General features: G+C 47.6%; 7 protein-coding genes across 7 annotated transcripts; 3 read left to right on the plus strand and 4 right to left on the minus strand.

Moving 5' to 3' along the window:
* Positions 1-853: 853 nt before the first annotated feature.
* GLAREA_08144 (FAD-linked oxidase, C-terminal) lies at positions 854-2,791 on the minus strand (the record flags this gene model as incomplete). Its single annotated transcript, XM_008090190.1, has 3 exons — positions 854-1,006; positions 1,057-2,304; positions 2,417-2,791. The coding sequence occupies 3 exons, from the start codon at positions 2,789-2,791 to the stop codon at positions 854-856; spliced, it is 1,776 nt and encodes a 591-aa protein (XP_008088381.1).
* A 1,658-nt stretch (positions 2,792-4,449) lies between these two features.
* GLAREA_08145 (40S ribosomal protein S4) lies at positions 4,450-5,604 on the minus strand (the record flags this gene model as incomplete). The annotated part of the gene is made up of 3 exons (XM_008090191.1): positions 4,450-4,801; positions 4,926-5,348; positions 5,591-5,604. 3 exons carry the CDS (start codon positions 5,602-5,604, stop codon positions 4,450-4,452), a joined length of 789 nt encoding a protein of 262 aa, XP_008088382.1.
* A 740-nt stretch (positions 5,605-6,344) lies between these two features.
* On the plus strand, positions 6,345-7,576 carry GLAREA_08146 (NAD(P)-binding Rossmann-fold containing protein; the record flags this gene model as incomplete). Its single annotated transcript, XM_008090192.1, has 3 exons — positions 6,345-6,375; positions 6,456-6,713; positions 6,768-7,576. 3 exons carry the CDS (start codon positions 6,345-6,347, stop codon positions 7,574-7,576), a joined length of 1,098 nt encoding a protein of 365 aa, XP_008088383.1.
* Positions 7,577-7,861: 285 nt separating this feature from the next.
* Positions 7,862-9,631, minus strand: GLAREA_08147 (6-phosphogluconate dehydrogenase C-terminal; the record flags this gene model as incomplete). Its single annotated transcript, XM_008090193.1, has 1 exon — positions 7,862-9,631. One exon carries the CDS (start codon positions 9,629-9,631, stop codon positions 7,862-7,864), a length of 1,770 nt encoding a protein of 589 aa, XP_008088384.1.
* A 678-nt stretch (positions 9,632-10,309) lies between these two features.
* GLAREA_08148 (uncharacterized protein) lies at positions 10,310-11,184 on the plus strand (the record flags this gene model as incomplete). The annotated part of the gene is made up of 3 exons (XM_008090194.1): positions 10,310-10,490; positions 10,556-10,719; positions 10,774-11,184. 3 exons carry the CDS (start codon positions 10,310-10,312, stop codon positions 11,182-11,184), a joined length of 756 nt encoding a protein of 251 aa, XP_008088385.1.
* Positions 11,185-11,821: 637 nt separating this feature from the next.
* Positions 11,822-12,409, plus strand: GLAREA_08149 (uncharacterized protein; the record flags this gene model as incomplete). The annotated part of the gene is made up of 3 exons (XM_008090195.1): positions 11,822-12,033; positions 12,086-12,317; positions 12,377-12,409. The coding sequence occupies 3 exons, from the start codon at positions 11,822-11,824 to the stop codon at positions 12,407-12,409; spliced, it is 477 nt and encodes a 158-aa protein (XP_008088386.1).
* Positions 12,410-12,921: 512 nt separating this feature from the next.
* Positions 12,922-15,225, minus strand: GLAREA_08150 (WD40 repeat-like protein; the record flags this gene model as incomplete). Its single annotated transcript, XM_008090196.1, has 6 exons — positions 12,922-13,139; positions 13,196-13,678; positions 13,729-14,395; positions 14,445-14,809; positions 14,869-14,937; positions 14,994-15,225. 6 exons carry the CDS (start codon positions 15,223-15,225, stop codon positions 12,922-12,924), a joined length of 2,034 nt encoding a protein of 677 aa, XP_008088387.1.
* Between the last annotated feature and the right edge of the window lie 796 nt (positions 15,226-16,021).

Genomic DNA, 16,021 nt, shown 5'->3' on the forward strand with positions numbered 1-16,021 from the left:
TTGGGCATATTTATGTCTGAGTTTGACATGGGCAGATTTATGATTTGCAAAGGAGAGTATCCTACGAGCGTCTGTCTTCTTCTAAATGATACCACATTGTTAGTTACGAGATAGAAATTGATATTCATCATTGAACCCACATAGCTGATTGTGACATGTTGCTAGTACCTTACAGTATGCTACATAATTGGCGTAGAACACTACAGACTAATAGCTCTGCACTATCTCCTCGCCTCCCGCTCATCCTTCCTAATCCTTGAATTCCTCGATCCATGTAAAGGCTGCATGCACAGCTAAAAGCATGCATCATCTCCAACATAATCTTTCCCTTGTTTTGTGTGGGGGTACAAGTCCAAGCTGGAAAACTATATCCCGCATCCTGTGCCGACAAGGCAGAGACGCTATCTAACAAACATGAAAATGGTAGCGGTGAAGGGACAAGCATGTACTCATTATGTACACGCTCAGACCGACTATCACGGGTTACAAAAAGAAATAATAGTTTTGGTATTTCTGCATGAAAAGTTGCTTAGGAATTTGCTTTTTCCCACATTGAAACGATGACGATGGATGGCTTCAATGACAAAAATAGACTGTCGAAACGTGTAAATACTGCTATTGCAAATGATTATTGCCCAAATCCTATGCATCTCATCCGCGAGGAAGAGGAATCTAATAGAATCATATAAATGAATCGAGGCCACCTACCTTCCAGGTGCATAGCTGCCGCCTTTGGAACCTCTAAATGCGAAATACAAGTTCATAATATCATGGTCGAAATATTGTCGTCAATTTGTCGTTACTCCTTATTCTTGCCTTCATTATGCGTTACGATACCATATCTTGACGTGTTTTAAGACTTTGAAGGTAAATCCATAATCTTTCCTGGGTTCATAATCCAATGTGGATCGAGAGCTTGTTTGATGGATTTCATCACGCCGAGGGTATGGGGACCGACTTCTTGGAGAAGGGCTTCCTTTTTGCCGATTCCAATTCCATGTTCGCCCTGCTCGTGTTAGTAGATAATAGTAGAATTAACGAGAACGAAGTTCTTACCGTACAGGTTCCTTCCATCTCCAAAGCACGATTAACCATGTTCTTCACACACCTTTCAACCTTTTCCTTCTCTCCTTTGACTCGACTGTCGTAAAGTATACTTTCATGGAAGTTACCGTCCCCAATATGGCCCAGAATACTGGCGAAGAGTCCGAGATCATCCATTTCTTTCTTACTGATCTCGATGATATCCGCTAGTCTTGAAAACGGCACCGCGACATCAGTGCTCCAGACCTCGTTTCCTTCTTTTCGCATAGACAGCATAGACCACAGGCTTTCTTTCCTGGCACTCCAAAGCATCTTCTGCTCTTGAGCATCTTTGGCGAATTCGAAGTCTCCGCCTTTGTGTTTTTTGGCAATTGCACCAACCATTTGGATGTTATCCTTGACAGAAGCCTTGGTGCCGCTAAATTTGAAGAATAGAGTTGGTAGTTCTTTCCACTTTCTCGGAGCTGTTGACCCAGAGAGGTTCACGACTTTCATCTGTACTTCATCCATGATTTCCATCGCCGCGACTTGAACGCCAGCTCGCATGACACCAGCAGCAGCTGAAGCAGCATCTCTGATGGATGGAAACGTGACCACTGCGACCGATTGTTCTTGTGGAACCACCGCCAACTTCAGTGTGATTTCGGTGACGAGACCAAGTGTGCCTTCCGAGCCAACGAAAAGACTGTTTAGGTTGTATCCAGCCGACGTCTTTCTTGGCCTTCTCTTGGTCTTGATAATAGTTCCATCGGCGAGCACGACAGTCAGATTAATGACCCAATCTTTCATAGTGCCATAGCGTACAGCGTTGGTGCCAGAGCAATTTGTACCAACCATTCCTCCGATTTTAGCGCTCGGTCCGGGATCAACTGGGAAAAACAAGCCAGACTTCCTTTTTGCTAATTCGTCATTCAGATCCATCCAGGATACAGACGGTTGAACGACAATGTCCATATCTTCCTCGTGAAATTGCACGATTTGGTCCATGTAAGCGAAATCGACACTAACTCCGCCATATGGTGCAGAGAAGTTGCCTTCTAGACTTGTACCACCCGAGAAAGGAATGATTGGCACTTTGTATTTGCAACATACTTTGGCAATTTCAGATACCTCTTTGGTGTTTTTGGGGTAGGCTACGGCCACTGGGAGACTTTCAATATTGGTCGAGGACCATTCTGAGTAGCCATGGGCATGGAGGTCTTCTGGGTCGGTAGAGATGACATCTTCATCGCCTAGTACATGACGGATTTCTTTGATTGCCTAGACAGTCAAGTAAGCCTTTTGCAAAATAAGAGAGTGAGATTCTCGGCAAATTTCCATTTTCACAAGCGAGAAAAATCTTCCACCTCCAACGATGCAGCTCACAACTTACGTCTTTGAGATTGTTCACATCTGCATACTTTGGCTCTCTGAATTTTGCTTCATTCGAATATTCTCTCTGTCTCGCCTCCCTCCGCTTTGCATTGAATGTTGCCAGTCCAAAAGCCAGCAACCCTGTTCCCACAGCCAGGCTTACAACACTAGTGGTCTTCCATCCCACCCTTCTCGACTGCCGTGTAGCTCCCCCACCACGTTGCCTTGCTGAATGGATGGATGGTTGGAGGCTATTCCATCGACGACCGCCCGGAGCGCGAGGATAATTTATTGAAAGTAGGTGCGAGGTCCGTGTTGGAAAGCTTCCAGAAGCGCGCCCGACCCCCCTCACCTGAGAGCACCTTGCCGAGCTCATGCATGTAACCTTATACATTGTATCGTGGTCGAAGTTTTGTCATCGGTGAAGTTCTGAGTTTGTACCTTGCAACGTCGACGAGAGTGAAAGATGGCGGCCTCGAGTAGTCTTCTCTGTGCTCGGCGAGGTATTAGTGCCAAAGCACGCTATTCACAAGAAGGAAGGAGAAAGGGCCTGTGAGGGTATGAGTGGGGAAGGATTCTACCTCTTGTCGTTTGGCGGACAAATCCGTGGGCGTGTGGATTACTGGATTACGAGTAGCGGCCGCTTGTGATGTTCGTCGACTGAAGTTCGCAATTCGTGGTCACCCGCATGCAATGGTCAAGTCGAGACCCGGCAAGATCAAGAGCAAGATCAAGTTCACGCTCCAGTTCCAGCTCCAGCTCAGCATTATATCTCCGGGTGGTCAGCCTCTCTTTATACCATTATGAGGGCCGCCGCCGCTAAGTGGGAGCTTGAGCCGGAAAGCCAGGAGTCATGAGCCATGAGCCATGAGCCATGAGCCTTGAGCCACGAGCCACGAGCCAGAATCCGTGGCGTCCGCCTCAGTTGACAGCTCAACTACAGTCTACGGTCTTCCACCAGAGTACCTACCCGGCCGGACTTTGTAAGTAACAACGAGCGGTCGTCGTACGTCGGACACGCTCGCATGTCAGACCTAAACGAAAAGCACACAGCCAATCGAGCGATGGTGTTGCGAGCAGAAGTGTACCCAATGTCTTCTTTTTTGATCCATCCCACTTCCAGCATCCGCACCCAGCCAGCATTCCCAATGCGTAGAGCAACAGCAATACACATTAGTCCAACCTTCTCCCCTTGAGGCGCTTGCAGACAGCAACAACGTATGTACGTCCACTCGTGTCACCCCACGCCACCGTTGGCACCGCATACTCTTTCCTGCAAGCCATCCGGCAAAGTCCTCGTCGAAATCTCTGCCCAGCACCAGCACCAGGAGCAGAGCATCCAGTACCACGTCGCTGACACTTCCAACGACCGTCTCAGCACCAGCGATAATGGTCCGCAGGGACTGTGGATGGGGAGGACAATGGTCTCTTCTCGTAACTACGTCCTCTTCTTCCAGATGCGCACGAGGCCTCCTTCCCCTCACAGTCGACCCCTCATTCAATTCCCATCCGGTACTCTATTTCTCCTGCTGCTGTTCCTCTTACCTCACAGAAACCATACTAGGAGTCCCGACAATCAGAAACATCGATCCATCGGATCGACACCGCTTCAAGATGGGCCAATCGCGGGCTTATTGGATATGCTGTCCAGGTCCGGACAGCTCTCAGCCCAGCAACCATCCCCGTGATGCGAAGAGATCCAAGGAATGCATAAGGAAAAGGTGGGTGGCACTCGCAGCATGGCTTACCGGTCCATCATCCTCATGGCGCAGGGTTTGAAATGGGGGTCACATCAGATCGAATGAGATGAGGGATCTGCAACACCATCGCCAGAGCCTCCAATGCTCCTGTGCTTGATCACTTATACGCAGTGGCTGGGATGACGTTGTCACGAAAAGACTTGCACTGAAATGGGGAAGCAGTTGTTCACATTTGATAGGATTGGTTTACTATGCCGCTATCTGCATCATTTTTGTGTGCCACCCTTAGCACAACAGCAAAACCCAGAACTCCATATCATGACCGCTCTTGACCCCAAAGCAAAAATCACATCTACTGTCCAGCAATGGCATGGGCACGTCTGCGATCTCTTTCCTCGGCAATAGTAAGCTTGACACCTTTACCCTTGGGTAGGGAGATCCATGGCTTCTCTGATCCGATAACGAAAACGTTGTTCTCACGGGTAGCGAATGAGTTGTCAATGGCATCCTTGATGTGGACAATGTTGAAGCCTCCGTCGTGACGCTCACGGTGAGTGATAACACCGACACGACCTATGTTACGACCACCAGTAACCATGGCAATTACACCAGTATCGAACTTGATGAAGTCTGTGATCTTTCCAGTAGCAATATCGATCTTGACAGTGTCGTTGACCTTGATGGCTGGGTCAGGGTAACGAATTCTGGATAACCTTATGTCAGCATTTCTCGGGGGGATGTATAGCAACCGCTGATCTAGCTCCAATCGTTCGAGATGAATCAACCAAAGCTTGGACCAACGGCTGAATGATGTCTGATGGAACTTACGTTCGTGCATCGTGCGTGACCAAGAATGGGATTCCGCCCTTGCCCAATTGCACTCTCTTGACTTTGCCCAACTTGTATTCGGCTTCTTCGGTTTGGATTCGGTGAACGGTGAAGCGACCCTTGGTGTCGTAGACTAGACGGAAGTGCTCGCCGGTCTTCTCGATGCTGATAACGTCCATGAAGCCAGCTGGGTAGGTGGCATCAGTTCGGACCTTACCATCAACCTTGATCAAGCGCTGCATGACGATGGCCTTGGTCTCGCGAGAGTTGAGCGCATACTTTAGACGATTTCGAATGAAGACGATGAGAGGCATGCAGTCACGGAGCTTGTGTGGACCGGCAGATGGACGGGGAGCGTATGAACCGGAGAGTTTGTCCAAAAGCCAATGCGATGGCGCGCTAAGGCGCTTTTGATGCTTTTTCCTGTGTGAAAAATAATATTAGCAATTGTGTATATCAAGAGTGATCGTCTTCCAGCGCTGAAAGCTGAGCGCACAAATGAGCCGGCGGCCGGAACAAGTGTCAAGATTGACTCTGCGAAAGAATACGTGTTGTCGAACTCGAGCTGCTTTGCCCAAGTAGTCGCAATTTCACGTCTTCGGATCCGAGTTCTGTGCGCTGTGTGTGCGGGAAATGAATGGTGGCAGTAAACTACCATTACTTACGGTCCTCTACCCATGATTGCGTCTCAAAGTGTTGTCGAGATACAAAGGTTTGGGGTGTCGTTGGAAGTTGTCGATGTTTCGTCAAAATTTCTTGAGGAGAACATGAAATTCTTGTGGGATTCGCTAAGTAGCAAAGTCACGTGTGTCAACTGCCAAAAGTGGATCCACAGAGCTCGCCCCACCGCCAATTAGGGCCCTGAGTCGCAGAGGACAACCAGAGAACTCCTAGCTAAGGTACCTAAGGTAGGTAGGTAAGGTAGGTAGGTAGGTATTGTCTGTTGATTTGAATTAGGACTTCTCAGCAACGACCTAAATATTGAGTTGTTATAAGGCGTTTGCAACGTCGTATCCACTGAAAGTAAGCGATGAGATATCCAATATTTGGTCAACTTAATCGAGGAAATATCGTGTTTCAAGTGTCCATCGCGGGGTAAGTATGTGACTGATCTCGCACTCACTTGTACTTATGCATACACGAGTACCTGCGGGAGTAGCTGCTCAAGACTTCCTTTCTTTAATCAAACTGTTCTGCAGGATTGATAGATATTTTTGCAGTCCAATTGATCAATCTCCCCACAAGATCTCGAAGGGTTCAACGAGAAGTTGCCCCACCAAAAGCAGACGCCGATCTTCGGATTAAATTATTTGTGACTCTCAGCTGCAACTCCCAAAACCTCAGCCGAGCTTTCCAATAAACACCAGCATAATTTGCCCCCAAGAAACTACTTGCATCATTTCATTCACGAGGGTTAATATGGCTCCTGAATTTCCTACCAAGAAGTGTGGTAAGTTGCAAGCATTCGCATGTAAACTTTGGAGGGGCAATGGACCCCGCCGAGAGCGCCATATACTTACTCTCTACCAGGTGTCTTGGGCTGCACTGGTTCAGTCGGCCAACGATTCATTCTTCTACTTGCGCAACATCCGCATTTCACACTCCATGCTGTTGGCGCATCGTCGCGGTCTGCTGGGAAAAAGTATAAGGATGCGGTGAAATGGAAGCAGGCGTCTCCTATGGGGAAGCAAGTGGAGAATTTGGTCGTCAAGGAGTGTAAGGCTAGCGAATTTGCGGATTGTGATATTGTCTTCAGTGGCTTAGACGCTGATGTTGCTGGTGACATAGGTGGGTGACAGTGCCCTGGGATGGGCTGTACCAATGCTGACTTGCTCATGACAGAGATGGAATTCCTAAAAGCTGAATTGGCAGTTTTCTCGAATGCCAAAAATTACCGCAGAGATCCTCTGGTTCCGCTCGTCGTACCGACAGTCAACCTTCCGCATTTTGACGTTATACCACACCAGCGGAAACATTACGGGCTCAAGAAAGGATTCCTCGTCTGCAATTCCAACTGTGCGGTCATTGGCATCGTTATTCCTTTCGCAGCCATACAGAAGGAGTTTGGGGAAGTCGATCAAGTCAGTGTCGTCACTATGCAGGCCGTTTCGGGTGCAGGATACCCAGGTGTAAGCAGTATGGATATTCTAGACAACGTCGTGCCGTTTATATCTGGAGAGGAAGATAAATTAGAGACCGAAGCCCAAAAAATCCTAGGGAGAGTCAATGGAGAGGTAACTGGATTCCACGAACAATCAGATCTGAAGATTTCGGCAGCCTGTAACAGAGTTGCTGTATTAGATGGCCACATGGCCTGCGTATCCTTAAGGTTCAAGGACAGGAACAGTCCAAAACCATCCGCGGAGGCAGTCAAGAAGGCTCTCAGCTCGTACGTAAGCGAGGCACAAACCTTAGGATGTCCATCTGCTCCACAACCCTCAATATTAGTTATGGAGGAGGCGGATAGGCCGCAACCTAGGCTAGATCGAAACACCCAAAATGGATACACTGTTAGTGTTGGCCGGGTCCGAGAAGATGAGAGCAGGATATTTGATTTAAAGTTTGTGGCTCTAAGTCACAATACTGTCATCGGAGCAGCCGGATCGTCTATACTCAACGCCGAAGCTGCAGTCTTGAAGGGTTATATTTAAATACAGCATTCGTCGTACAATGTAAATCAGGCTCTTTCAGTCATCTGGGACGCGTCAACTCCGAACTAATGTTAGTGAAGTCACTGCTACGATTGAAGATTGTACCTTATTTAGGTTGTCTGGATCGTTGGTTTCATCCAGCAATATGGTAGCGACGTGTTAAGGGGCCGTAACGTGGGTTATTATTTACATGTACTCCACACGCAATTATGAGTACTTTCGCTGTCTATATGCGCAAACCTAACCAACGACTTATGTTCTAGAAAAAATACTGTACAACACTAATTACAATGGCAAGTTCTTACGCTCAGCCCGAAATGGTATATACCCGTTCCTTTCTCTTCCAATGATAGCATTCTTTGCCTTCACCATATCAATCATCATCTGATTTTGGGCACATGGAAGGCCCAACTCTATCGCACGGCGAACAAAATATTCGTTGTAGAATTCAATGCCCGTCCTTTTGCCTTTCCTCACCGCTTGCAACATGGTAGAGGTATTGGACTTTGTTTTTTTCAAATTAGAAATGATGATAGGCTGCAAATATTCCTGTGTAAAATGTTGTTGAGTTTTCGGTGAATGTGCTAATTCTGGTAATACACGGACGATCTGGATCATCTCCTCTAGAAGTGGCGCCATTGTTTTTGTAGCGTTATAGTTATGCAGCAGCTGCTTGTTTGAACAGTCGAAAATAACAGTGAGGGGTCCGATGATTGACCAGACAATCATCTTCTCCAGATGTCTTCGTAGGAAATGCGTTGTTTTAAGCGGTTTAGCGTTGAATTCAGGGGCCTGCGTAATAGTTCTCAGGATGTGAGCAAAAGGGTCGTCCGCCCGCCCATTCTCACCCATCCCGAACGGGTCGACGCCTAGAAGTCTTGCCTCTTTGGGTATTTCAGCGTCACGTTCCAGAGCGGTGAAATGGGCTTCTCCTGAAACCGTCTCGGAAATCGTGAATCTCCGTTCAGTGGGAGTGATTTTATGGCTGAAATCTGCCACTACGTAGCTGGGTCGTTGTTGTGGGTCGGGAAAGAATTTGGTGTTGATCACATCGATCAAGCCTATGCCCACGTCCTCGGCCATGAAGCAGATGGTCGTCGTTGAGCGGATTCGATGTCGGATAGATGAGAGCGCTGCTAGGGTAGCATGCGAGTCTGTCGTAACTACTAAGTTATCAATTCGACTCTGGCACACGGACTCTGGTGTGGTTGGAACCGGAACATTAGGGTTGCGCCTCCCGAAACGAGGGAACTCCATAACAGGCTCGAGTTTAATGTTCGATTGAATAGAGACTCTTCCATCACGGATTACACTGATGACAGCGCCCTCATCTTGCCATTCCTTCAGGAAATGAGGTCGGTGAATAAGAATGGTGACGGGAGGGGCGTGTGGCAGTGAAGCAATTGAGTGCGCAACATACTTGCTCATTCTGGTGGTCCCTAGGATGTGTATTTTGTCGGACCTGATCTCTGTTTGAGGCTCCTTTTGGATCTCTGTCGCAATGAAACTGTCTTGAGCCAAAGCCAGCGCATTTTCTACACCTGATGAAGGCACAAAATCGTTGGGCACGGTATTCGGTAGTTTTAGGACTTCTGGCCCCCCGCATGGCACCGCCTCTGGGATCGGTAACTCTTTCGCATCAAGTAAAGCTAATGATGCTTGTGATTCTTGCCTTGCTGGATATTCCGGAATTTCTGGCGGCGAATCTGATGGTGTGCGTTCTTTCTTGGCTGGCATTTCCCTATCAGCACCCTTCTTTCCATCTTGGGCAAGACTCGCCAGATTGTGAGGAATCACAATTTCAGTGTTCTGGCTGAGCAGTTGTTCAGCCCATGGATTGGCAAATATCTTGCTTGATCGCGGCTCGATCACCCAGCGGCCGCCACTCCCAATCATTTCCCTATTCAGTCGTCCAGGTAAACCTTCCCGAATGAGTCGAGTCGGAAAACCGTCTATAAACGGCATATCCTGATGGCCATCGGGTATACTCTGCTCCAATCCCTGCCCGCTATAGCGACGTGCGAATCTCCCATCCTTTGCGACTGTTATTGGCATCACTTTGCCGTCCAAGTGTTTCCACCGTGGCCACCAGTATGATCCATATCCCAACGTGGATGAGCACAAGGCCGCCCGGCCTCTCCTGATACTATCGCAACTCCATGTATCGCCACGGGGTCTTCGAAGACACACCCGCAACAGCGGGCGGTTATAGATCGGATGAGACAGGATGACAGATACGGGTATGTTATTGATAACGCCTCATGACAACATCCGCAGGCTGTAGCCTTCTATACAAGACAAAATTGGTCGATTGGTGTCAAATAGATTGAGGCGTATGGAGGCGGCAAAATTATGGCGATTTCAGGAGAGCTGTTGCCGATAAGGAGGAAGCACCCGTCGCGAATGAAGGATGGGAGTTCTGGGGATGAATCAAGAAGAAAGAGAGAGTTCGAATTAAGAAAGTATATTTCCACGCTGGTTGCGAGTTCGTTTAGGCTATGAGAATGAAAGACGTCAAGAATCGTGGAGGGTTATTTGGGCTGAGCGCAGTCTAGTCTGATCAAATAAAGTCGACAAAAGTTTCATACAAGGATGTTACATTGGCGCATGTCGCCGCCGGAAGAACTTCGGGAGTCCGAGTGCAGCCGTGTCAAAATAAACCATCAAAATCTGACAAGGCTGAGGTTGAAATAGCGCTCAAGTACCTATAACACCCAAATATTATTCAGCAACATGGATTCCAGCAAAGTACTTGGGCTTTTGGAGCAGTTAGACGATGAGATCGATGATCTGGAAGAGTCATTAGCCCCTCTCATAGAGACAGCACTCTCAGATACTACGTCAAAACTTCCATTGGTCGACAAAGCCAAGCTCTATGTTTTGGTCACTTATGCGATCGAGTCCATGCTCTTCTGTAAGGGCTCATTTTCTTTGATGTACTCCACGCGTGTTGTACGACTAGTACTGACATGTTCGTAGCATACTTGCGGCTCAATGGCGTGAAAGCACGAGACCATCCTGTATTCATAGAACTTACCCGGGTAAAGCAGTACTTTGACAAGATCAAGAACACTGAGCCAGCTGCCGCAAGGACAATGACTCTTGATAAGGCAGCAGCAGCCAGGTTCATCAATCCAAGCCTAGTACGTGTTTCTGATCTTACTTTCAATTCAATTTCTCTGGCTAATGTAGAACAGGCGGCCGCCGAGAAAGAAGCCTTGAAGCAAGCAGAAATACAAGCTAGAGCGCGTGCCAAAGCTCACATCAAGTTCGACGAGCCAACGAAAAATGCGGATTTTCGAAGCAGAACACAGAAACGCCAACCCGAAGAAGACGAAGCTGGTCTGGCAGAGCACACTAGCTCCTCTGACTCCGACTCCCCTTCTGAAAATGAGGAAGATGTCCAGGTTGACCAGAAAAGAACCGAGCCACCGCGCAAGAAGCGAAAAACGAAGAAGACCGCAGTTTCTGATCAAACATCGACCCCAACTTCGGGCATGACATCGGGGACATCAAGCTCAGCAGAGAAATCAAAAAAGAGCAAGGGTAAAGGTAAGAGTGTAAAACAGCAGAAAATCCCGAAGAAGAATAAAGCGAAGAGTACCTGATGTATTCTGAAGGCTAGTGGTAGGAGTCAAGGTTTCCAAAATTTATTTGCATAGCGTAGGCGTTGAAGTATAAGGGGACACCAAAGAGAAAGGGTTAGCATACTGGTAAAGTACTCAAACTTGACACAATTAAAACTGCAAAGGATTTTCTGGTGTAGGTCATGAATGGTGTATGTGGCGTTAGGCAGTCCATCAATCGTGTCATGGCACATAAAAATGAGCACACCTTCCGATTTCGTACCGAATTAGATTATTAGATATGCCGTAGACATGCTACTCACCCAGGCATTATGCCAAGCAGACTCGTTTGAGGGTTGTACGGAAATTCGGAAAACAAACTTATAGCAAAATAACTAACGTCGAGGGCTGGTATGGCCAGCCCGGGTGCTACATACCTAGGTACCTAGGTCTTTAAGAGTTCTACATACATGCTGGAACCGAGTAAGCAATTAGACCACCTCGTCTGGGCCAATCAGATGACCACATTTGAAATTCCGCTTAATTCCGCACGCTAGTCTGCTTCTACAATCAACGACATGATTCTCTCCTGCCTCTTACACACTTCTCCCGTCGCAAACATCAACCCAGCATCTACCTCTGCGTCCACCACGGAACAATATCCTCAATTCTAAACACAATGCCTCGTCAAGGAAGATCGGGTGGCGGAAGCAGGGCACCTTCTCGCCCTACAGTCGCCCCTCAAAGACCAGCACCACACCAAACTCGACCAGCGACAACAGCCGCGCATCCTCCGGCACAGACACATCAAACCGCAAACCCTCCAGCAACTCAAGCCCCTCAAGGCTCAGCAGGTCCGGGTTTGTTCGGCCAGATGGCAAGCACAGCAGCGTAGGTTATCCAAGACCGGAACCGATTGCATAAGGTTAATGTTTCATTGTAGAGGTGTCGCTGTCGGAAGTAGCATTGGCCATGCCATCGGTGGCTTTTTCGGCGGTGGATCGAGTGCTCCAGCGGACGCACAACCACAGCAAGGAGCTGTCGCGACTTCGGGGCAGCAAGAACAGAGTAACTGGGGCGCCAGAAGCTGCGAGGTGGATGCTAAGCAGTTCACCAAGTGCTTGGACGAAAACAGTGGAAATATGCAAATCTGCGGCTGGTATCTAGAACAACTTGTAAGTGTCTTTCTTAAAACTCACTCATAAAAATCCGATACTGATGTCCTGGTTTGTAGAAAGCATGCCAATCCGCCGCCAGCCAATACTAGAAAATGGTCGCCTTCGGCCTTGACAAGGAAAAGCATAGCGTCTGGGGCTTTTCGGGACGGCAAAACTTGTACTATACTCTGCATTGAAAATCGATACCGCTCTCTTGCGTACATCCCCAAAATATATATCCTGTGTAATATAAAACATTATTGTCTTCTCTGACCACCCCATATTACAGAGCTAGTTGAGAAACTGTGTCTTCACTACATATTTTCGCTCAAGGAGACTTCTTATCATTTGGTTTCGAATTTTCGCGACGGCTGATATCGTGCGCGAGGAATACTTAATTTGCAGAACAGGTACACTACACTACCAAAAAGGCAGAGTCCGCAATGCTGAGTTTGGAACGAGTGATTGACAGATGAAATATTTTAGCGTCTACAGATCGCTCCCTAAATGTGTATGATTATAAACATGCTGGTTTTTAGAGCACAATACAGAATGCCCGCTGTATTTACATTTGGACTATCTTTTGACCCAAACACTCAAGAACCCGTTGTGATGTAACACGTCAGTCGCTGCCATCATCCATCAGCCTCCGTAGTACCGCCCTTCTCCTCCTACTGTGTGCTCGAGGGTGTGTATCCGGGTCGTACGTAGGTAACGGCACGAGTTTCTGGTTGACACTTGCACCCATCCTGGGCTCTGCTTCGTCTTCTTCTGCGTTATCATTCCACGAGTGGACCGAGCAAGTACCACTGCCCATACCGTACCCACTCCATGCAGACGCTTCTCTGAGTTAGTAATTGCTCGGTCGACACGCTTTTAAAGATATAGTTACTTACCAACAATAATAGGAGCGTTCGGATGCCAAGCGGCATCCCGAACGCAGGTCTTCCACGAGGTCCCAGATACACCATCGTCGTCGTCTGCCCAATCCATGCCACCAGTTTCATTCATTGGTGGTCGAGTATTTTTGGTAGCACTATAGGCATCAACCACACCTGCAAGCGTAGCATCCATATTCCAGATGTATACCTTTCCGTCTTCGCTACCAGAGTATACATATCGAGAGTTGGTACTTCCAGGTGGTGAAAAATGACAACGTATGAGTGTACGCAGGACTTTATGACCACGGAAAGTAACGAGTGAGTTATCGTTGGGGTCAGCATACCAGTTATCCTCGTCATATGCTCCCCAGCGGTAATCAAATCTAGTCTGTCTACTACGTCTAGTGGACGGAAGGCTATTGAATCTCTGCGGAGACATAACCATTCGTAAGTCCCAGAGCTTCATACTTTGCTCCTTGCCGTTACTCAAGATATATCCTACCACGTGTTTAGCGGTAGTTTTTATTAAGGTCAGGAGAGCAGCTTACGGCCATCCATCTTACTATCGATATAAGTTATTCCCTCTATGTGGCCAACGAAGGCCCCAGCGGCCCGACTATCACCCATACTTCGAGTATCCCAAACCTTCAGAAAAGTATCATCAGATCCAGAATACAGAATGTGGGGCGATGATTTGTCGGCGAAGCACACAGCATTCACGTCATCATCGTGACCAGCGATTCTATGGAGTGTGGTACGAGACTCGATGTCATATACAACAATGGCGCCACCTGAAGCACCGGCAACCAGTTCGCGTCCATCTCCTGAAAATCGAATGGACCAGATCCCGAACGAGCCACCATACCTTGATCGAATCGGTATATTGCCAGCCCTTCTTTCTGCCAACTCCAACGTGTACGGATCTCCCAAGTCATTAGGGTCTGTAGGCGCGAGACACACTGTACTTGCTATAGAAGTGTATGCCAGGTATTTATTGTCGGGACTGAGAGAAGCATCGGTAAGAGTCCATTGTCCAAAAGGGTATTCCACAGTCTTGTAGTACCGCCACTGGTACGGATTTGACGTGTCGTACATCCTCACCTTGTAATCCTTATTGACAGCAAAGAAAAAATTGCCGTCGTCCGAGAACTGCCCGGAATACACGGGTTGTTCGTAATGAATGATGATGTCTGCGTTCGAGGATGGAATCATGTCCTATCCGTATTAGTGGAAGCATATGCAGGCTAGAATTACACGGACGCACTTGGGCCATAAGTTTGTGATTTAATTTCTGCCTTGAATGAACTTCCTGCGCAAGTTCCCTTTGTAAGATCCTCATTGCGAGCTTCTTCCGCTTTCCTGTCCTTGTACGCTCGTCGGTGCACGCGGTTCGTATGTCATCCACTCCAAAAGTTCCGGATATCATGAGATCCCTACCAACATCACTAGGCACTTTGGGAAACCGATTTGGGTCTGGTCTTTCTCTTCTTCTCCTACGAGCCCATAATGGATGAAAATCTGCATCGTCATCCTCATCATCGAAATCGCCAACTCGCGCAGTTGTGAAGAAAAGTCGGCCCAGTTCCGAGTTTGCTAGTAACCGCATTACCTGTCTTCTCTGTCGGGTTGCTGCAGACGCGGTGTAAGCATGGTGATTTCTGGTATTACATGGTCATTTGTGAGCTTACTACGTTCGTCTTCTGTTTCGCCTTCATTTTGTGGTTCCTCCTCCACCTCGACTTCTAAATACGGTCCATCTAAAAACAAAAAGAATTATATACTGCCACTGCGTTAGTTTGGAGGGAGCATTTACTGCCATCTTCGGTGTCCGCATCATCTTCCTCCCCGTCGTCTTCGTCTTCGTCATCGTCATCTTCTTCCACGTATTGTCCTGGAATATGGTAGTCGAGCTCGCCCCTTTCGATAAGTCGCTCTATGAATTCTTCATTGTCTAAGTCTTCGGTGTCGACCTCGCTCGAAGTCTCGATGTCCATGTTGCTTTCAGACGTTGCATCATCGCCGGATGCGCTCGGCGTTTGCGCCATGATAGCCAAAAATAGATGAAAGGACGCGGTAGAGATATGTCTGAATTTTTCCTTCTCAAGCTATATACTAATGTCTCTTGTGATAACTGGTCTGCACTGGTAAATCAGTGAATGGCGACTGAGGAATCGATGTCGACATTATAGCTACATTGATCTGGTCTTGGCACCGAACGAGTGGACAGGAGTGCCCCACTTCCGATAAGTTATCCGGTCTTAAGCAAAAATAGTAAGCTTACATCCGTGTACCGAGGTCAACAACTAACGATATATGAGTCGATTATTAGATTGACGCCGCATCGGCTCTCTTCTAATTGTTAAATTTAAATGAAATCTTTCGTTTCTTTAGCTTGAAGACTGCTGAGATCAAGGACCGTCTGAATATGTACTGTCACACAACAAGCAAGAAGGATGGAAGTATTGACTTGAATTCCGTTCAACATGGTCGCTTTGTCTTGAACTAATTTTGTGACTTGCCTGGCTTCCTTTACTGCTGCTCGGTTCTTCTAGAAAAAGCAATACAATTCAATCTTCACTCACGGTGGACTCCGTTCAAGAATTGACTTTGGGTTTGGTTAAAGTAAAATACAAGCACTAGCAGCCTGGTAGAGCTTTGCCAACCATGGTTTCTACTGATAGTCTTAGTGTTAGTTTGAACGAAGGTTGGTATTCTCTTGTAGCTAGTGTGATGTATACGATGATTTGCTGATAGTGACCAAGTTGGGCAAGTAACATATGCAAGTGACACACCTCGTTTGTTCAATTTCCTGTGTTAAACTTCTCGAAAATCGATTGTAGA

Source organism: Glarea lozoyensis, assembly GCF_000409485.1.
Source record: "Glarea lozoyensis ATCC 20868 chromosome Unknown GLAREA9, whole genome shotgun sequence".
Lineage (NCBI taxonomy): Eukaryota > Fungi > Ascomycota > Leotiomycetes > Helotiales > Helotiaceae > Glarea > Glarea lozoyensis.